Here is a 19,322-nt window from a genome sequence, read left to right as displayed (position 1 = left end):
AGCTCTCTACTTCCAGTTACTGCATTGAAAGGCTTGTTGAAGCAGCTGGTTGTTATTATATAGTCAGCCGGCATTTCCCCAACCGTACCTATGTTTCTCTCGCTCAGTATTTTAGTGTGAGATCCTGGATACCTCAGTGAGTTCCAGTTTTTGCCAGTCTTTAACCTATGTGCTCCAGCTTTGCCTCCATCTTTACCCACAGGTGTAATGGGGCATGTCCAGCATGGTTTCCATTCCAGCAGTGGGTGTGCTGCTAATTCCACTTGTAATGGCTAAGCATGCCAGTCTCTGCACCATAGCAAGGTCCTTAGTGGCTACCTGCTCTTCTACCTTTTTCCTCCGCACTGTAACCCCTTAAGCAATCATAAGTCTTACTACCATGGTGTATATCCAGGACATACTCTTGGGGCTTAAGCCCCAGTTTATACTACAAGGTCTCCTGGTACTCAATAAATCACCTTTTGCCTTGGAACAGGTACTCCTTACGTGAGGGGTCCATAATAGTTTCTCATTCAGGGTTACTCCTAGATATTTTGCTATCCCTTTCACTGGTAGAGTTTCATCGAGAAGCTTGAGATTCCAATATGTGTGTTGGATCTGTTGGGTTGCCATACTCTTTCACACATTCTAGTGCAAAAAACATCAACAAAATCCTTCTCATAGAGGGAAATCTGTTGCTGATAATCTGTGCACTCATTGCAGGCGATAGTAATAGCAGCGGTTGTTGTGCAGGATACACATACTCATACTCTGGCTTACATCATGTTGGCAAACCAGTTGCCTGGAGCTTGTACTAGGGTTCATCTCAATATCCTGCAGAACCCAATCCTCCAGAACTGGTGTACACACAGTCCATCACCTCCGTGCACATTTGTCTGTCTGAAAGAACCCATTATCACACAAATGCCCAAAAAGAGCTCGAAATGTTGTGCAATATGGTGGGTGTCTGTGAGAGTACTGGTTTTGGTATATCCATGCTGCCTCTCAACTGTTTCTATCTGTTTGGCTGTACACAGACACCATCTCGGCTTGTTACCAACTTGAATACGAGACCATTTGGCTGCCTACAGTATACTGTGTGAATCACACAGCCTGCAACACACAAGGAACACATGACATGTGGTCAGAGGAACTTCCGTTCATCAGTGCCATCTACCGTGGCAACAATGCATTTTGGGACACATATTCATAGGACCTCTTTTCCTCCATTTCCAGACAGGAAATTGTCTCTGCAGTTTGTTGGTTTTATTAATGATCATCTTGTATAATATCCAAGCACAGACCATATTAACCCTTTGCATTCTGCAATGCAGAGAACTTCTGTGCACTCTTATTTAAATACCCACTGCCTGGGCAGCGAGTGTGCCACAGAGAACTGTATGAGTCTCTTTGTGGAAACAGTGATGCCACTGACCAACAAGTAGGGTGTACACTAAAACAAAATGTGCACTTTCATTCAAATATATTTACGTAAGCACTACAACACAAAATATTTCATTCTGTGCTATTTTTTGAAACATTCTTCAGGGTGGACTGTTTTCATCATAATTTCAGTTGAATTGTTCACAAATGAATAACTGTCATCATCAAAACCATTGTCATTCTTGTTTTCACTTTTATCTCAATACACAGAATACAAAAGTATACCTAGTTGGCAGAATTATGCAGCATTGATACCTAGTATAGTCAGCTTTGAGAATGGAGCATATGAGAGCTACAAAAAATCATGTCAAATGGGGCTTGACATCGGAGTGGAAAACAAAATTTGCCATGTTGAGCAACACTTGCTACTGGAATACAAAGGGTTAAACCATCACTGCTGTTTTTCACCAGCTTCCTTTAAACTGTAACAGTAGTTTACTGTATAATATCTTTATGTTGCTAGAGCCAGAAAACTGCTTCAGACTCTCAACACTGTTCAAACTATCTTATAAAATTTTAATCACATAAAACTATCACCCCATTTTAAAAAGGGGAGTTGTCAGGTGGGCTTACTTTCCTTTATCCATTTCTGTCAGTGGAAATATTACTTCATTGCCTACCTGACTGATACAGCCACTGTCCTGGCCAGTTTACGAGCCATAGCCAGTATGAACTTCAATCAGCCACAGCACTCACTTAATTATAATTTGTGGACTTTAAAAAGGCACATGACTCCGTAGATAGAGACACATTAGTAGAAGTGCTGAAAGAATTTGGACTAGATGATAAGACGATGACACTTATTCAGCAAACACTAACAAACACCCGATCACAAATTAAATTTTTAGAAGAACTGTCAGAGCCCTTTGAAATCGCAACAGGTTTGAGACAAGGAGACAGTCTCTCTCCAATCTTGTTCAACTGTGTTTTAGAAAAAGTTATCAGGGAATGGCGAAAAGAAATGCGTCAGTTCAACTTTCCAAATGGAATTAGGCTAGGCTGCAAACAGTCTGGGCTTACATTTGAATGCCTCGCATTTGCATTGATATAGTGTTTTTTGCAGAGAATCTGCAAATTTCAACTAAACAGATTGAAGTACTCAAGGAAACAGCAGTGAAGGTAGGATTGCAAATATCTTTTGAGGAGACACAATATATGAACGTAAATGCCACTGATCCAGTCTGGACAATTAGGACCAAGTATGGCGACAACAAAAGAGTTCAGAGGTTCAAGTACCTAGGAGGGATTTTGACACCAAACAACAATGAAAAGGCAGCAATTGAAGAATGGGCAAGAAAAATGGAAATAGCATTCAGATTGTGTCAGAACACATACAAATCTAATCACTCTCATACCAGGCCAAGTTCCAACACTACAGCACAGTCGTCAAACCTGAATGTTTATATGCATCTGAGACAACAGCCAAGAAAGGACTTTCAGACTTGGAGAAGAAAGAAAGGAAATTTCTAAGAAAGATTCTTGGACCCAGAAAAATATCAAATGAATTTACGTTCGGCTTCAGATCAAATCAAGAACTTTATCAACGATATGAAAATGTCACCACCACAATGAACAAAAGAAGACTGTCTTTCTAAGGACATATTGAAAAATGGAATGAGGAGGCTCGCCAACAAGATTCTTCTCTCCCAGGAGAACAGGAAAACTCAAGTTCCATGTGTGAAAGAAGTGCAGTGGGATCTAGAAAAATGCAGGATCAGAGCAGAATAAATTGTGAACTGGCAGATCTTTAGCAAAAAAGTTGTGGAGGTGAAGGAATTCTTCAAGGAGAAAACGAGGAAGAACAGAGTATTCTCGGCAGAAGAACATGCACGAGAGACCCAACGGATGAAGGAGTGATGGTGAAAGAGGAAGGAAGAGAACTTAAGAAAGTGAGGGAAGTTGTGTAATGAAAATAAATAAATAAGCAAAATAATAATAATAATGAAAAACACCAGAACCAATCCTTATGATAATAAAAATTAAATACATGAAATTTTAATGCTTTAAAACAAATTGTACAAAATTCAAAGTAATATACTGAATTACAAAGTATAACAGTATTTGACATTAACTGTGATTGCATAAATGATGGGAATATGAATGTGAGTGTCAACATTATTTTGCACTATGCCTTCCCTCACTTTTACCAGATCCCCTAGTTATTTTCCAGGTATCTATCACCCCCAACTTGGCTTCACCTTGGTTCCTCTTCCCTTTTCAGTTGTTATAATATCACAACTACATTACTATTCTAATATTTTTTTTATTACCATTCTCAAATTTCCATTATTGAGTTTCTTTACTTTTGGTTGGATTTTAACTCATTCTGCACCAAGTGAATGCTTACATCCATGTAATTCTCACATACTGAATCTTGCAAATTGTCTTATTTGTTTATACACTGAAGAGCGAAAGAAACCAGTACACCTGCTTCATATTGTGTAGCATGCAGGAGTGCCACAACACGACAAGGTGTGGGTTCAACTAATGTCTAAAGTAGTGCTGGAGGAATTGACACCAAGAATCTTGCTGGGCTGTCCATAAATCCATAAGAGTATAGGGAGGGGTGGGGGGTGGGGGTGGGGGGGGGGCAGGAGATCTCTTCTGAACAGCATGTTGCAAGACATCCCAGATAAGTTCAATGATATTCATGTCTGGCGACTTTGGTGGCCAGTGGAAGTGTTTAAACTCAGAAGACTGTTCCTGGACCCACTCTGTAACAATTCTGGACATGTGGGATGTCACATTGTCCTGCTGGAATGCACAATGGACACACATGGATGCAGGTGATAAGACAGGATGCTTTTATGTGTGTCCCCTGTCAGAGTCATATCTAGACATTTCAGGGGCTGCATATCACTCCAGCTGCACATCCCACATCCTTACAGAGCCTCCACCGGCTTGACCAGTCCCCGGTTGACATGCAGGGTCCATTAGTTCATGAGGTTGCCTCCATAACTGTACACATCCACCCACTTCATACAATTTTTAACAAGACTTGTCCAACCAGGCAAGATGTTTCCAGTCATCAACAGTCCAATATCGGGTTAACGTTTCTAGGCAAGATGTCTAGCTTTGTGTCATGCTGTCATCAAGGGTACATGAGTGGGCCTTCGGCTCTGAAAGCCCATATCGATGATGCTTCATTGAATGGTTTGCATGCTGACACTTGTTGATGGCCCAGCATTGAAATCTGCAGTAATTTGTAGGAGGGTTGCACTTCTGTCATGTTGAATGATTCTCTTCAGTTGTCATTGGTCCCGTTTGTACAGGATCTTTTTCTGGTCGCAGCGATGTCAGATATTTGATGTTTTACCGGATTCCTTGTATTCATGGTATACTCATGAAATGGTCACATGGGAAAATCCCCACTTCATTATTACGTCGGAGATGCTGTGTCCCATTGTTCGTGCGTCAACTATAACATGATGTTCAAACTCACTTAAATCTTGATAACCTGCCATTGTAGCAGCAGTAACCAATGTAACAACTGCACCAGACACTTGTTGTCTTATATAGGCATTGCCGACCACAGCGCCATATTCTGCCTACTTACATACCTCTGTATTTGAATACGCAAGCCTATACCAGTTGCTTTGGTGCTTCAGTGTATATTCAAGTAAACATGACATGAAGTATGAAAAATTTCCTTTTTATGTTGTACTGCAGTGCCTGGTATTTCCCAGGTTTGATATCTGTGACATGAAGTGATTGATGCTGTGCCTTGTTGATACTCACAGCAAATGGAAGCCGCATAGGAAACTGCAATCATTTTAACCAAAGGCATTGTTTGAGCTCAGTTTTCATGGTCTCGAGTAGGGATGTGTTTGAGCACAACTCAAATTGTGTGAACAGCTCAGAAAATTGTGGGTTTTGTTTGTTATTTTGATCAGCACGCAATCTAGTGACTTCTGTTGGTACTATATCCGTGATCTGCCTTAGCATTTGTATGACAATGCAGGTTTTCATAATAAAAGTTACTGAGAAACACAGACTAAATATCTTGTAGGGTATATTCAATAAGTAACAATGACAACTAATCAATAAATAAGAGTTTGCAATCGTGTTTCTGTTAAATTCTCGAGCTTTCACTCAGCACTCAGCACATGGATTTTGCCGCCGTAATGTATTTTCATGATAGGAGTTATTTTGTTTGTAAGGCATTTAACTTTTCATTAATTTTTTTCATTGTGTATGTAGAACTTTGAAGTAAATCAGCCAAGAAATTTGAAGTAAATTGGCCAAGGGCTTTGAATATATAGCCATCTCTGCCCAAATGCTCATTCGGAGATCAAGTAGAAATTTGAAGTAAATCAGCAAAGAACTTTTGAAGATTTTTGATAACAACTGTTCCCCTTTGCATATTACATACATAATATGTTTCAAATCAGATTACAAATCTTATGCAGACAGTGATTTTCCTCTTGTCTTGAAGGTAAAGTGTGCAGAATTTTGTCAAGACCAGAATAAAACTATATATTTGTATGAATTATATACAAAAATGGAGACTCTTTTTTTGTTATATATATATGGTGTGATATTTTTTTGTTTCAGCCTCCAAGACAAGGCGTTAGCATGTCAGAAAGCTGAACATACATTTTCAAACATGCCTTGTGGCATTATGGACCAGTTTATTTCAGTGATGGCCAAAGAAGGCAGTGCCTTACTTATTGATTGCAGGTCAGTGAGGACTTTAGAAGTTTCACTAAAAAAAAAAAGATGAGACTTACCAAACAAAAGCGCTGGCAGGTTGATAGACACACAAACATACACACAAAATTCAAGCTTTCGCAACAAACGGTTGAACGGTTGCTTCATCAGGAAAAAGGGAAGGAGAGGGAAAGACAAAACAATATGGGTTTTAAGGGAAAGGGTAAGGAGTCATTCCAATCCCGGGAGCGGAAAGACTTACCTTAGGGGGAACAAAAAGGACAGGTATACACTGGGAGCACCACCTACTCCAGTCCTGTAACCCGGAAGGAGTCCCCAATCAAAGGCAGAGCCACGTGTGAAAGCACCCACGTGATTTACCAACTGACCTGCCTACACTGTGAAGCTTTCTATGTGGGAATGACCAGCAACAAACTGTCCATTCGCATGAATGGACACAGGCAGACAGTGTTTGTTGGTAATGAGGATCACCCTGTGGCTAAACATGCCTTGGTGCACGGCCATCACATCTTGGCACAGTGTTACACCGTCCGGGTTATCTGGATACTTCCCACTAACACCAACCTGTCAGAACTCCGGAGATGGGAACTTGCCCTTCAGTATATCCTCTCTTCTCGTTATCCACCAGGCCTCAACCTCCACTAATTTCAAGTTGCCGCCGCTCATACCTCACCTGTCTTTCAATAACATCTTTGCCTCTTTACTTCCGCCTCGACTGACATCTCTGCCCAAACTCTTTGCCTTTACAAATGTCTGCTTGTGTCTGTGTATGTGCGGATGGATATGTGTGTGTGTGCGAGTATATACCTGTCCTTTTTTTCCCCCTAAGGTAAGTCTTTCCGCTCCCGGGATTGGAATGACTCCTTACCCTTTCCCTTAAAACCCACATCCTTTCGTCTTTCCCTCTCCTTCCCTCTTTCCTGATGAAGCAACCGTGGGTTGCGAAAGCTTGAATTTTGTGTGTATGTTTGCGTTTGTTTGTGTATCTATCGACCTGCCAGCGCTTTTGTTTGGTAAGTCTCATCATGTTTGTTTTTAGATATATTTTTCCCACGTGGAATGTTTCCCTCTATTATATTCATATCATATATATACGCCATCCCTAATGACTGCACTGTTGATGAGACATTAAACTCTAATTTCCATCTACTTTACTCCACAATAAGAATTATTTATTTGTTAATGGAATATTTTGTCTGCCAGCTATTTCAGAAAATAATAAATAGCCTGCAATCAATTCTGTCAGATTTTGACAGCTTTTTTAGAAAAACTTCTTCTATATGTCCTGGTATTATGATTTTTATTAAAGTAGAGACTGTTTAGGAGAAAAACAACATGTTTACTTTCTATTTGACAATAAAAAAATTATATTAATGTCACAGCACTACTTCATAATATACCTTTGTGCTTCTCAAAGTGATCAGTTAATGGACAGAGTGTTACTCACACAGTCAAAGTGTGTTCAAATGTGTGTGAATTTCTAAGAGACCAAACTTCTCAGATCATTGGTCCCTAGACTTACACATTACAAAAACTAACTTATGCTAAGAACAACACACACACACACACACACACACACACACACACACACACACACACCTGAAGGAGGACTGGAATCTCCGCCGGGAGGGGCCACGCAGTCTGCGACATGGCGCCTCAAACCACGAGGCCACTTCACGTGTTCACAAAGTCAGGAAGGCATGTTTTACACCTACATATACCAGTTATTAGGGTTTCTTCCCATTCCATTCACAGGCAGAATGATTGTTTGAATGCATCTGCATGTGCAGTAATTATTCTAATTTTATCCTCATGGTACCAGTGTGAGTGATACATTGGAAATTATAGTATATTCCTAGAATCGTTACTTGAAGCCAGTTCTTGAAACTTTGTTAATAGACTTCCTCAGGATAGCTTACATCTATCTTCAAGAGTCTTCCAGTTCAGTTCCATCAGTATCACTGTGAAACTCTCTCTTGAATCAAACAAGCCTGTTACCATTCATGCTTCCCTTCTCTGGTGTACATTCAATATCCCCTTTTAGTCAAATTTGGTATGGGTCCCACACACCTAAACAGTATTCTAGAACAGGTTGCATGAGTGATTTGTTAGCCATTTCTTTTGTAGACTGATTGCACTTCCCCAGTATTCTGCCAATAAACTGAATTCTACCACTTGCTTTATCCACAACTGAGCCTATGTGATCACCCCATTTCATATCCCTACAACATGTTCCACCCAAGTATTTGTATGAGATGATCAATTCCAACAGTGACTCGTTGATGTTATAATATTATGAAAAGGATAGTTGCTATATGTTGAGTAGCAACTATGCTTTTCATAACAGTGTTACAATCCATCCTGGATTTCCCATTGTTTCACTGATATTATAGGATACTACATTTTTTCATTTTGTGAAGTGCACAGTTTTAAATTTCTGAACATTTAAAGCAAATTGCCAGTCTTTGCACCATCTGACTGAATATTTATGCAGCTTCTTTCAGAAAATATTTCATTATAGATAACTGCATCATCTGAAAAAAATCTGAGGTTACCACGAGGGTAATCCCAAAACTAAGGTCTCCTATTTTTTTGTAAGTACATAGACCTGTTTATTTCTACAATGGTTTACATCAGTTTACAGCTTGAACATTTAGCTATTTTTTGACACAATCACCATTTCTTTTGATGCATTTTTGTGCTGTTCAGAAAGTTATGAACCTCTTCTTTCACCTCGTCGGCGGAGCTGAATCGCTTTCCGGCCAAATATTCTTTTAACCTTGGGAACAGGTGGTAGTCACTGCGCACCAAGTCAGGAATATACGGTGGGTGGGTGATTATGTTTCACTGAAACTGTTGTAGGAGAGCAACGGTTTGCTGAGTGATGTGTGGGCGAGCGTTGTCATGGAGAATGTGTACGCCATAGCTCAACATTCCTCTTCTCTGGTTCTGAATTGCCCGTTTGAGTTTTTTCAGAGTCTCACAGTACCTGTCAGTGTTAATTGTGGTCCCAGCGGCATCAGCTCCAACGACGAGGTGAAAGAAGAGGTTCATAATGTTCTGCAGCATGGCAGTGAGCTGGTATGACATGGGCATACAAAAACTGCCACAGTGTTTGCAAAAATACATCGCCAGAAATGGTGATTATGTCGAAAAATAGCTAAATGTTCAATCTGTAAACTGATGTAAACCATTGTAGAAATAAACAGGTCTATGTACTTATAAAAAAATAGGAGACCTTACTTTTGGGATTACCCTTGCATTAATATTGCCTGCAAGGTCATTAATATACAACATGAATAGCAAGGGTCCTAACACATTTCTGTGGGGAACTCCTGAAGTTACTTCTACATCTGATGACGACTCTCCATCTGAGATAACTTTCTGTGTCCTCCCTATCAAAAAGTCCTCTATCCAGTCACAAATTACACTCAGTACCCCACAGGTAGGTTAGAAAATTTAAAAAGGGAAATGGATAGGTTAAAGTTAGATATAGTGGGAATTAGTGAAGTTCGGTGGCAGGAGGAACAAGACTTGTGGTCGGGTGAATACAGGGCTATAAATACAAAATCAAATAGGGGTAATTCAGGAGTAGGTTTAATAGTGAATTAAAAAAATAGAAGTGCGGGTAAGCTACTACAAACAGCATAGTGAATGCATTATTGTGGCCAACATAGACACGAAGCCCACGCCTACTACAGTAGTACAAGTTTATATGCCAACTGACTCTGCAGATGATGAAGAAATTGATGAAACGTATGATGAGATAAAAGAAATTATTCAGATAATGAAGGGAGACGAAAATTTAATAGTCATGGGTGACTGGAATTCAATACTAGGAAAATGGAGAGAAGGAAATGTAGTAGGTGAATATGGATTGAGTATAAGAAATGAAAGAGGAAGCTACCTGGTAGAATTTTGCACAGAGTATAACTTAATCATAGCTAACACTTGGTTCAAGAATCATGAAAGAAGGTTGTATAAGTGGAAGAAGCCTGGAGATACTAGAAGGTATCAGATAGATTATATAATGGTAAGGCAGAGATTTAGGAAGCTGGTTTTAAATTGTAAGACATTTCCAGGGGCACAGGTGGACTCTGACCACAATCTATTGGTTATGAACTATAGATTAAAACTGAAGAAACTGCAAAAAGGTGGGAATTTAAGGAGATGGGACCTGGATAAACTGACTAAACCAGAGGTTGTACAGAGTTTCAGGGAGAGCATAAGGGAACAATAGACAGGATTGGGGGAAAGAAATACAGTAGAAGAAGAATGGGTAGCTCTGAGAGATGAAGTAGTGAAGGCGGTAGAGGATCAAGTAGGTAAAAAGACAAGGGCTAAGAGAAATCCTTGGGTAACAGAAGAAATATTGAATTTAATTGATGAAAGGAGAAAATATAAAGATGTAGTAAATGAAACAGGCAAAGAGGAATACAAATGTCTGAAAACAGGAAGTGCAAAACAGCTAAGCAGGGATGGCTAGAGGACAAATGTAAGGATGTAGAGGCTATATCATTAGGGGTAAGATAGATATTGCCTACAGGAAAATTAAAGAGACCTTTGGAGAAAAGAGAACCACTTGTATGAATATCAGGAGCTCAGATGGAAACCCAGTTCTAAGCAGAGAACAGAAAGCAGAAAGGTGGAAGGAGTATATAGAGAGTCTATACAAGGGTTATGTACTTGAGGACAAAATTATGGAAATGGAGATGATGTAGATGAAGATGAAAAGGGAGATATGATACTGCGTGAAGAGTTTGACAGAGCACTGAAAGACCTGAGTGGACACAAGGCCCCGGGAATAGACACCATTCCATTAGAACTACTGTCAGCCTTGGGAGAGCCAGTCCTGACAAAACTCTACCATCTGGTGAGCAAGATGTATGAGAAAGGCGAAATACCCTCAGACTTCAAGAAGAATGTAGTAATTCCAATCCCAAAGAAAGCTGGTGTTGACACATGTGAAAATTACCAAACTATCAGTTTAATAAGTCACAGGTGCAAAATACTAATGTGAATTCTTTACAGACGAATGGAAAAACTGGTAGAAGCCGACCTTGGGGAAGATCAGTTTGGATTCCGCAGAAATGTTGGAACACGTGAGGCAGTACTGACCCTAGGACGTATCTTAGAGAATAGATTAAGGAAAGGTAAACCTATGTTTCTGGCATTTGTAGACTTAGAGAAATCTTTTGACAATGTTGACTGGAATACTCTCTTTCAAATTCTGAAGATGGCAGAGGTAAAATACAGGGAGCGAAAGGCTATTTACAATTTGTACAGAAACCAGATGGCAGTTATGAGAGTCAAGGGGCATAAAGGGAAGCAGTGGTTGGGAAGGGAGTGAGACAGGGTTGTAGCCTATCCCCGATGTTATTCAATCTGTATATTGAGCAAGCAGTAAAGGAAACAAAAGAAAAATTCGGAGTAGGAATTAAAATCCATGGAGAAAAATTAAAGATTTGAGGTTTGTCGATGACATTGTAATTCTGTCAGAGACAGCAAAGGACTTGGAAGAGCAGTTGAACGGAATGGACAATGTCTTGAAAGGAGGGTATAAGATGAACATCAACAAAATCAAAACGAGGATAATGGAATGTAGTCGAATTAAATCGGGTGATGCTGCGGGAGTTAGATTAGGAAATGAGACGCTTAAAGTAGTAAATGAGTTTTGCTATTTGAGGAGCAAAGTAACTTCTTTTGGTCAGAGTAGAGAGGATATAAAATGTAGACTGGCAATGGCAAGGAAAGTGTTTCTGAAGAAGAGAAATTTGTTAACATTGAGTATAGATTTAAGTGTCAGTAAGTAGTTTCTGAAAGTATTTGTATGGAGTGTAACCGTGTATGGAAGTGAAACGTGGATGATAAATAGTTTGGACAAGAAGAGAATAGTACCTTTCGAAATGTGGTGCTACAGAAGAATGCTGAAGATTAGATGGGTAGATCACATAACTAATGAGGAGGTATTGAATAGAATTGGGGTGAAGAGGAGTTTGTGGCACAACTTGACTAGAAGAAGGGATCGGTTGGTAGCATCAAGGGATAACCAATTTAGTATTGGAGGGTAAAACTCATAGAGGGAGACCAGGAGATGAATACACTAAGCAGGTTCGGAAGGATGCAGGTTGCAGTAGCTGTTGGGACATGAAGAAGCTTGCACAGGATAGAGTACCATGGAGAGCTGCATCAAACGAGTCTCAGGACTGTGGACCACAACAACAACAACAACCCCACATGATTGTACTTTTGACAATAAACAGAGGTGTGGTACTGAGTCAATAGCTTTTCAGAAATCAAGAAATACTGCATCTACCTGACTCTCTTGAGCCAAATCTTTCAGTATTTCATGTGAGATCCGTGTGAGTTGAGTTTCTCATGATCGGTGATTTCGAAAACCATGCTGTTTGGGATTGTGATTAATATATCTCATTATGGTTGGGCTGAGAATATATTCTAAGATTCTACAGCAAATCGATGTAAAGGATATTGGGTGGTAGTTTTGTGAATCACTTCTACTACCCTTCTTGTAGACAAGTGTGACCTGTGCCTTTTTCCAAGAACTGGTCGCAGGTTTTTGTTCCAGGGACCTACAACAGATTTTACTTAGAAGAGGGGCTAACTTAGCTGCAAATTGAGTATACAATCTGACAGGGATTCCATCAGGCCCTGGAACTTTGTTCAATTTTAACGATTTCAGCTGTTTCATGACACCACTGATACTAGTATTTATTTCATTCATCTTTTCAGTGGTACTGTAATGTTGCTATATTCTTGAACGTTACTTAAATTAACTTAACATTTGCCCTTGAGTTAGTTCATTTGATGAAAGAATATAACAGTTTCCACCTTCATAAAATTTATTGACAAACTGAGCTCCATACTCGTCACATTAACGAAACACTGACTCACATACTTCACAGATCTATTTGACTGACTGACAAAACAACAACTCAACAACTAACTCGCAGCCTTGCTGCATCACTTTATATAGAATTTTAACAATAAATTTCAAAATAACCCATTATTAATTTTGTACAATTCTGATGTTACAATTAAAATTTACAAAACGTAAAGAAACTAATGTTACAGGCAAATAAGGAATAAAATACAATATCGTATTACATAAATTTTTATAGTATCATCACTATTTGCAAATATGAAAATGGATCTGAACTTTAATTACAACAATGTCTCTTGTATTATTTTAGTTACATAATTAATTACAGTTTGGATTTGGTTACTAACATTCAATGACAGTACAAATCTCGTGCTTTATCTGACTGCATACAAGAAAGTTACAAATAAGGCCTCAAATTCTGAAAATCATAAAGTTGTGTGATGTAAGTAATTGGAGAGTTAATTAGAAATGTAATTACAAAGGATATTAATTACAGAGGAGGACATAAAAATAGATAACAAATGAAAATACATCACTTGGTAATAATTTTTAAGCCGTTTCTCGAGATAATGAGGTTCTCTGTGTCAACCCAACAATCAACTGTAATTAAGGTAATTATAGGTGCCAGACACTTATGCCAACATTTCCATAGCCTTGTAACATTTGTTACTAAATATCTCTTACTTCAACTTCTCAACTAGGTTTTTGATTTGAAACTTGTACATAATTTTTGTTAATGACAACAATCTATAGACAATTATGATAATATACATTCATCCAGAATAAAAAAAACTGTATTTTGGCAAATTGGACTGAATAATGTATAAGAAAGACACACAAAAGTCTCCAGGAAGCACTGAATCGTCCGAAAAACACCTGGATGCATAAAAAAAAAGTTGTATCAGACATTTCATATGAATCTAAGGAGAGGCTGTACCATTACAGTACAAGTATTAAATTAGGACAATTCTCCTCTGTTTCCTTTATACAGGAACACTTGAAAATGGAGTTATGCATTTCAGATTTTGCTTTGCTATCCTCAATTTCAGTTCCTGTCTCATTCTCTAGGGATCTGGACACTGACTTTGAAGCCACTAACAGTCTTTAGATATAACCAGAATTTCTATGGGTGTTGTGAAATATCATTTGTTTATTTATTTATTTTGATCCAACATCAACTGATGACAAAAAAGTTTTTTTTTTTTTTGTTCCAGTCTTCTGGAGAGTCAGAGCCTTACTTACTAGAGTTCCATATTGTTACCTGTAATTATTATCTTTACAACTTTTTCTAAATTTAGTTGGGAGAAAAATGTTACATATAAGAACTGTACATAAAAAATTTGCTATTGCAATACACAGATTAAGAAATTTACAGTTTGTACACAGTCTTCATATCTGAGATTCAGATATTTACAGTTTGTGGCATAGTCTAAGATCTGAGATTCATATATTTTTAGGCAGATGGTCTTCCATCACATGAGTGCACTAAATCTAGTAACCCATCTATTGAATACACAGGAGATATTAGGATGGAAGCAATTTGACAATATTCTGCTGCAGTAGTCATTGAAAGCATCACCCATTCTTCTCTTGAGAGCCAAATGCATCTCACTCAGTATCTCTCTATCTATAGCCGTATGGTTTGATTTACCCTATTATGCAATAACCTCTGTTTCCTTAGAAGTTTTTTTACAGTGACTATATACCATAGAGATTACCTCCCATTATGAATTGTTCTACTGAATACACATCTATCCAGTGCATGGCCAACTATTCTTTTAAACTTGCTCCTGCCCTGTGCTGAAAGTTTCAAGTATCTTACTGGGATATGATACTACTGATTTTTTATCTAGTTTGCCAGCCGGAGTGGCCGAGCGGTTCTAGGCGCTTCAGTCTGGAGCCGCGCGACCGCTACGCTCGCAGGTTCGAATCCTGCCTTGGGGGCATGGATGTGTGTGATGTCCTTAGGTTAGTTAGGTTTAAGTAGTTCTGAGTTCTAGGGGGCTGATGACCTCAGATGTTAAGTCCCATAGTGCTCAGAGCCATTTTTTTTATCTAGTTTACTGAACATATATATCGTTCTGCTTGTTTTAGTTGTCCTTTGTACTTGGGTAATCATCCCATCCTGCTCACTGATACCGGTTTTGATGTGGACACCCTCAGAGAGGTCAGGTCTATTTGTTGCCATTAGGTCCCTTATATTTCCATCATGAGTGGGGTTCCTAACTATTATTCTAGGTAGTTTTCAGAGAAGGCATTTACTATTGTTTCTCAGGTTGTCTTATCACACCCACTGCTAACAGAACTGTAATTTTCTGAGTTAATTGTTGGATGATTAAAGTCTCCACTGATGATTGCAGCATGACTGGGGAACTTCTGTACAAGTGAATTGAGGTTTTCTCTAAAGCTTTTGGTTACATCAGGAGATGAGTTGAGGGGGCAACAGAAGGATCTAATTAGCATTTTAAGTCCACCCCCAGTACTAAGCTATCCCCTAACAATCTCACATTTAGCTTCAGTTTCCATCTTGTGGATTTGAGTTTTTTGCCTGCTGTGATAAATACACCACCTGTATTTCCCACTTGCCTATCATTTCAACATATACTTAAATTTTCCCCAAAAATCTCACTCTTATCAATTTCAGGTTTCAATGAGCTTATATGAGCTGATATGTTTATGATGCTTTGTCGTAGTTGATGATCTATATGCAGTAGTTTAAGGACACTGATCTAAGATGAATATGTTAACTGAGGATATTCAGTGTATATTAAGTATTTTGTGCATTACAAGAGTAAATGTGTTTTCAATTAATGTATATTTGTCAGTAGTATGTGATGCTATTGATTCATTGACAACTAAATACTTAACATGTTTCATTTTAAAATGTCATAAATAATTAATTTTAAAAGTCTAAAATGATGAGCTGAATAGTTTAGCAGAAAAAATAGTCTCCATTTGCTTAGCAACAACCTGTGGAAACAACACATTGTTGTTTGCAGTTTTCCTAGGAACAAGTTTTCTAAACAAACACAGTAAGTCAAGCACCTTCAAATCTGTCAGATTAACTGGTTAAAAAAAATTGCAGATGCTAGCAATGAACCTAAAATATCAGGAGTTAAAAGTGAATTGTGGATATAGTTTGGTGAAGACACATGGAAAACAGACCACCAGTCTAAATATTAGAATGCAAGCGAAATTATAAAGAAGATAAAGGGATCAGAATCAGAAAGAGAACAGCGTGCTGGCAGAGTTAAGGTGCCCACAAATACAACAGATTTGTAGGAATAACAACAGGAACTATAAAGGGGAACTGTGAGAGGTGTAGAACATTACTCATATTTCGAAAAAAAAGGAAAGGTACAATCATAATCTGTAGGTATGAAGTAGTCAAAAGGTAAAGTAATGAAAAAAAAGTGTGCTGCAGCAAAATTTTACACCAGTTGCATGAAGGAGTGCTGTGGTCCAACTCTATAGCTTGAATTTTGCAGTGATGTTTTTACTTAAGACAATACATGATGTATTTTTTCCAGTTAGTTAAAGTTGCGATGTGAGTTTCGACACTGTTCTCACCATTTCCATAGTTGACTGAGGTGCTGTAAAATATTGGAGATGTACAGGGTGATAATAATAAGTTCAAGTTAAAAAAAAAAAAGAACTGCTGCTCAGAATGATCTCAAATTTGAGTGGAACATTATTAAAGAAGGGGGAAACATTATGGAAACAAAAAAATTGTAATGAAAATGTTTCAGCTAGATGGCACCATAAGTCATCATCATCTTGGACAGTTTTCAACCTCTTGCCAGGTCTGACTGGAACATAAGCCTCTCCATTGTCTTCTGTCTTGCCACTGTCTCTCCATCTTCACCTTGGTCCAGTCTTCTCCATTCTTCCAGATGCATTGCTCCACTCCTTTCAGCCATCTGTCTCTCAGTCTTCCTCTGTCTCTTTCTTTCCAGTTTCATCTCGTGTAGGTTCATTTGTTTAACATGCCCATACCAACCCAGCCTTGATTTCTCTATCTCCTCCTGTAATGGTTCCACCTTCGTTAACTCTCTGATCCTCTCATTTCTTAACCTGTCTATCTTTGTCACTCCAGTACTGTTCTTCAAGAATTCCATCACACTAGCTTCCTTTCATAACCAAGGTTTGGAATGCATATGTCAGGATTGGGACATAGTATGACCAGTATATAACCTTTTTATTGATTTGGGGTACATCCTCGCTCCATATCGGGCTTCTGACACTCTTCCGTAATACTTCTGCTTTTCTCCCCCGCTCATTTATTCCTATGTCATTTCCTTCTTCCTGTATCAGGCATTCTAGGTAGCTGAAACTCTCCACTCTCCTCAACCACTTTCCTCAAATGTTCCCCACCAATTGTTATTCCAGTTGTTCCTCTCTCCTTCGCTCTTGTTGTGATAACATAAATACACTCGGCTACAAACGACATATGAATCACAATACAATGGCTATGGTGTGAATTGCACATCAAACTAACAGTACTGTGCAATGTGTATGACTGCACAAGTTTGGCATTCAACAGCTGTTGACAAGGTCATGTCACACCAAATGGGAAAAATTAGTTTTTAACTGTCCTGAGGTCAGAAACTGCATAAAACAACAATGAAATTGATTTTTAACTGTCTTGAGCCTGACACAAGACATTTTCAATATGCTATCCACTGTTTTCTGCCACAAATTGAAATCCAATAACAGCATGTTGCATTAACAGATTGGAGTGTCTCAGGGGCTATGTTCAGTATGTGTTGGGTAATGCATGCCTTCGTTTCAGTTACATTTGTAATTGGAGCACTGAACACAGCATCTTTCAGATAATCCCACAGCCAGAAGTCACACCAATTAAGATCAGATGATCTGGATGGTCAGACTTTAAGGAAATGACTACTGATAATTCTAGCCTTTTTGGAATTCCTTTGCAGCAGCTGCTTCACTGGCTGTGCATTGTGTAAAGAAGTGCCATCTTGCATAAAATGATCCTACCCACACATACACACTATTGAAGGGTTGGAATGACATTGGTGTTCAAAAGACACTCGTAGCATTTACCAGTGACGGAGCAGATAACAGGACCCATGGGACACATCTCCTCGAAAAAATACAGCAGAATGCAGAATGAAGCAGTACCAGTTGACGTGTGAACAGATTTTCCATTGTACATATTCTGCAATTCTGTGTATTAACATGTCCTTGGAGATGGAAATGATCTTTGTATGTATGAGAATGTTCCATTGCTATTCATTATCCATATCTGTGCGAGCAAGAAATTCTAGAGCAAATATTTGTCAGTTGCAGATCAGCATGAAGCAACTCCTGAATGTGGATAAATTTGTATTTATAGCAATGCAAGATGTTTTGTAGAATTTTATAATTTTATACATCAACCTCACAGACGTGTTCAAAATTCAGGCAACTCCCTGTGAACTGCGTGTTTGCTTGGATAACAGGCACATAAATAGGATGGAAGACTGACCTTTCCGTTTTTTTTTTTCCTTCTTCTTCTTCTTCTTCTTTTGTGTGTGTGTGTGTGTGTGTGTGTGTGTGTGTGTGTGTGTGTGTGTGTAGTTTAACAATGTTTTCATTTCAATGTAGCAGAATTCCACCTGGGTCATGTCATAAGTTCTCCTTGATATTTTGGCACATGGACTCATCTTGATGTGTTTTCTGGTGACTGCTGCTCTACTCATGTTGGAGTCCTGTATACATAGGCCACTACTCCCCCTGTCACTCCATTCCTGCCACTGTCCATGCTGGTGGTGGTGGTGAAGGTGATGATGGTGTTGGTGGAGGCAATACACAGCTGTAAACTTTGGTCTTCAGTGTCCATGCTGTTGTCATTGAGTGCCACCCTCACAGTACTGTATGCCTTTCTTTTTCTCAGCTGAATGCAATAGTCCACACCTGACTCACTTGTAGGCAATCCAGAAGGAGGAAGATTGCCTAAGTATCTTAATTTTGTTATAATCTATAGTATGTCAGTTTTTATTCTGTGGTCAACTATGTCTGATGTAGTGTAATTCAGTCTATCTTCACAGCACCTCTCTTCTACTGTGCATACAGTTTCCTCAATGTGTGCTTTGCCACATTGGAAGGGGATCTAGTTGACCCCTGGTTTGTGAAGTCCTCCTTTACTGAACCTAGTAGGTGTCAAGGTTTTTGAGGTGTGTGGAATATACATTTAACATTGTTCATGCCAAGATTCTGCTGACTTTTTTGGAGGCATTGTCAACGCATGGGATGTATTCTAGTGATCTGTGATCATCTCTTTCTTCCTGTTGTTGTCTAGGATCGACTTGTATAAAACCATGCC

At 38.8% G+C, this 19,322-nt stretch overlaps 1 protein-coding gene across 3 annotated transcripts in view; it reads left to right on the top strand.

The window, feature by feature from the left end:
* LOC124590332 (galactokinase-like) overlaps positions 1–19,322 on the top strand; it is a 148,198-nt gene that overhangs the window by 96,019 nt on the left and 32,857 nt on the right. For all 3 annotated transcript variants that reach the window (XM_047131643.1, XM_047131641.1, XM_047131642.1), the window contains exon 4: positions 5,977–6,102. In XM_047131643.1, the coding sequence (XP_046987599.1) occupies positions 5,977–6,102 (126 nt within the window). The remainder of the gene's footprint in view (positions 1–5,976; positions 6,103–19,322) is intronic.

The sequence above is a fragment of the Schistocerca americana genome, chromosome 2 (assembly GCF_021461395.2).
Source record: "Schistocerca americana isolate TAMUIC-IGC-003095 chromosome 2, iqSchAmer2.1, whole genome shotgun sequence".
Classification (NCBI taxonomy): domain Eukaryota; kingdom Metazoa; phylum Arthropoda; class Insecta; order Orthoptera; family Acrididae; genus Schistocerca; species Schistocerca americana.
The sequence above is the reverse complement of the archived record's forward strand: the minus strand, read 5'-3'. Positions and strand labels throughout refer to the sequence as shown.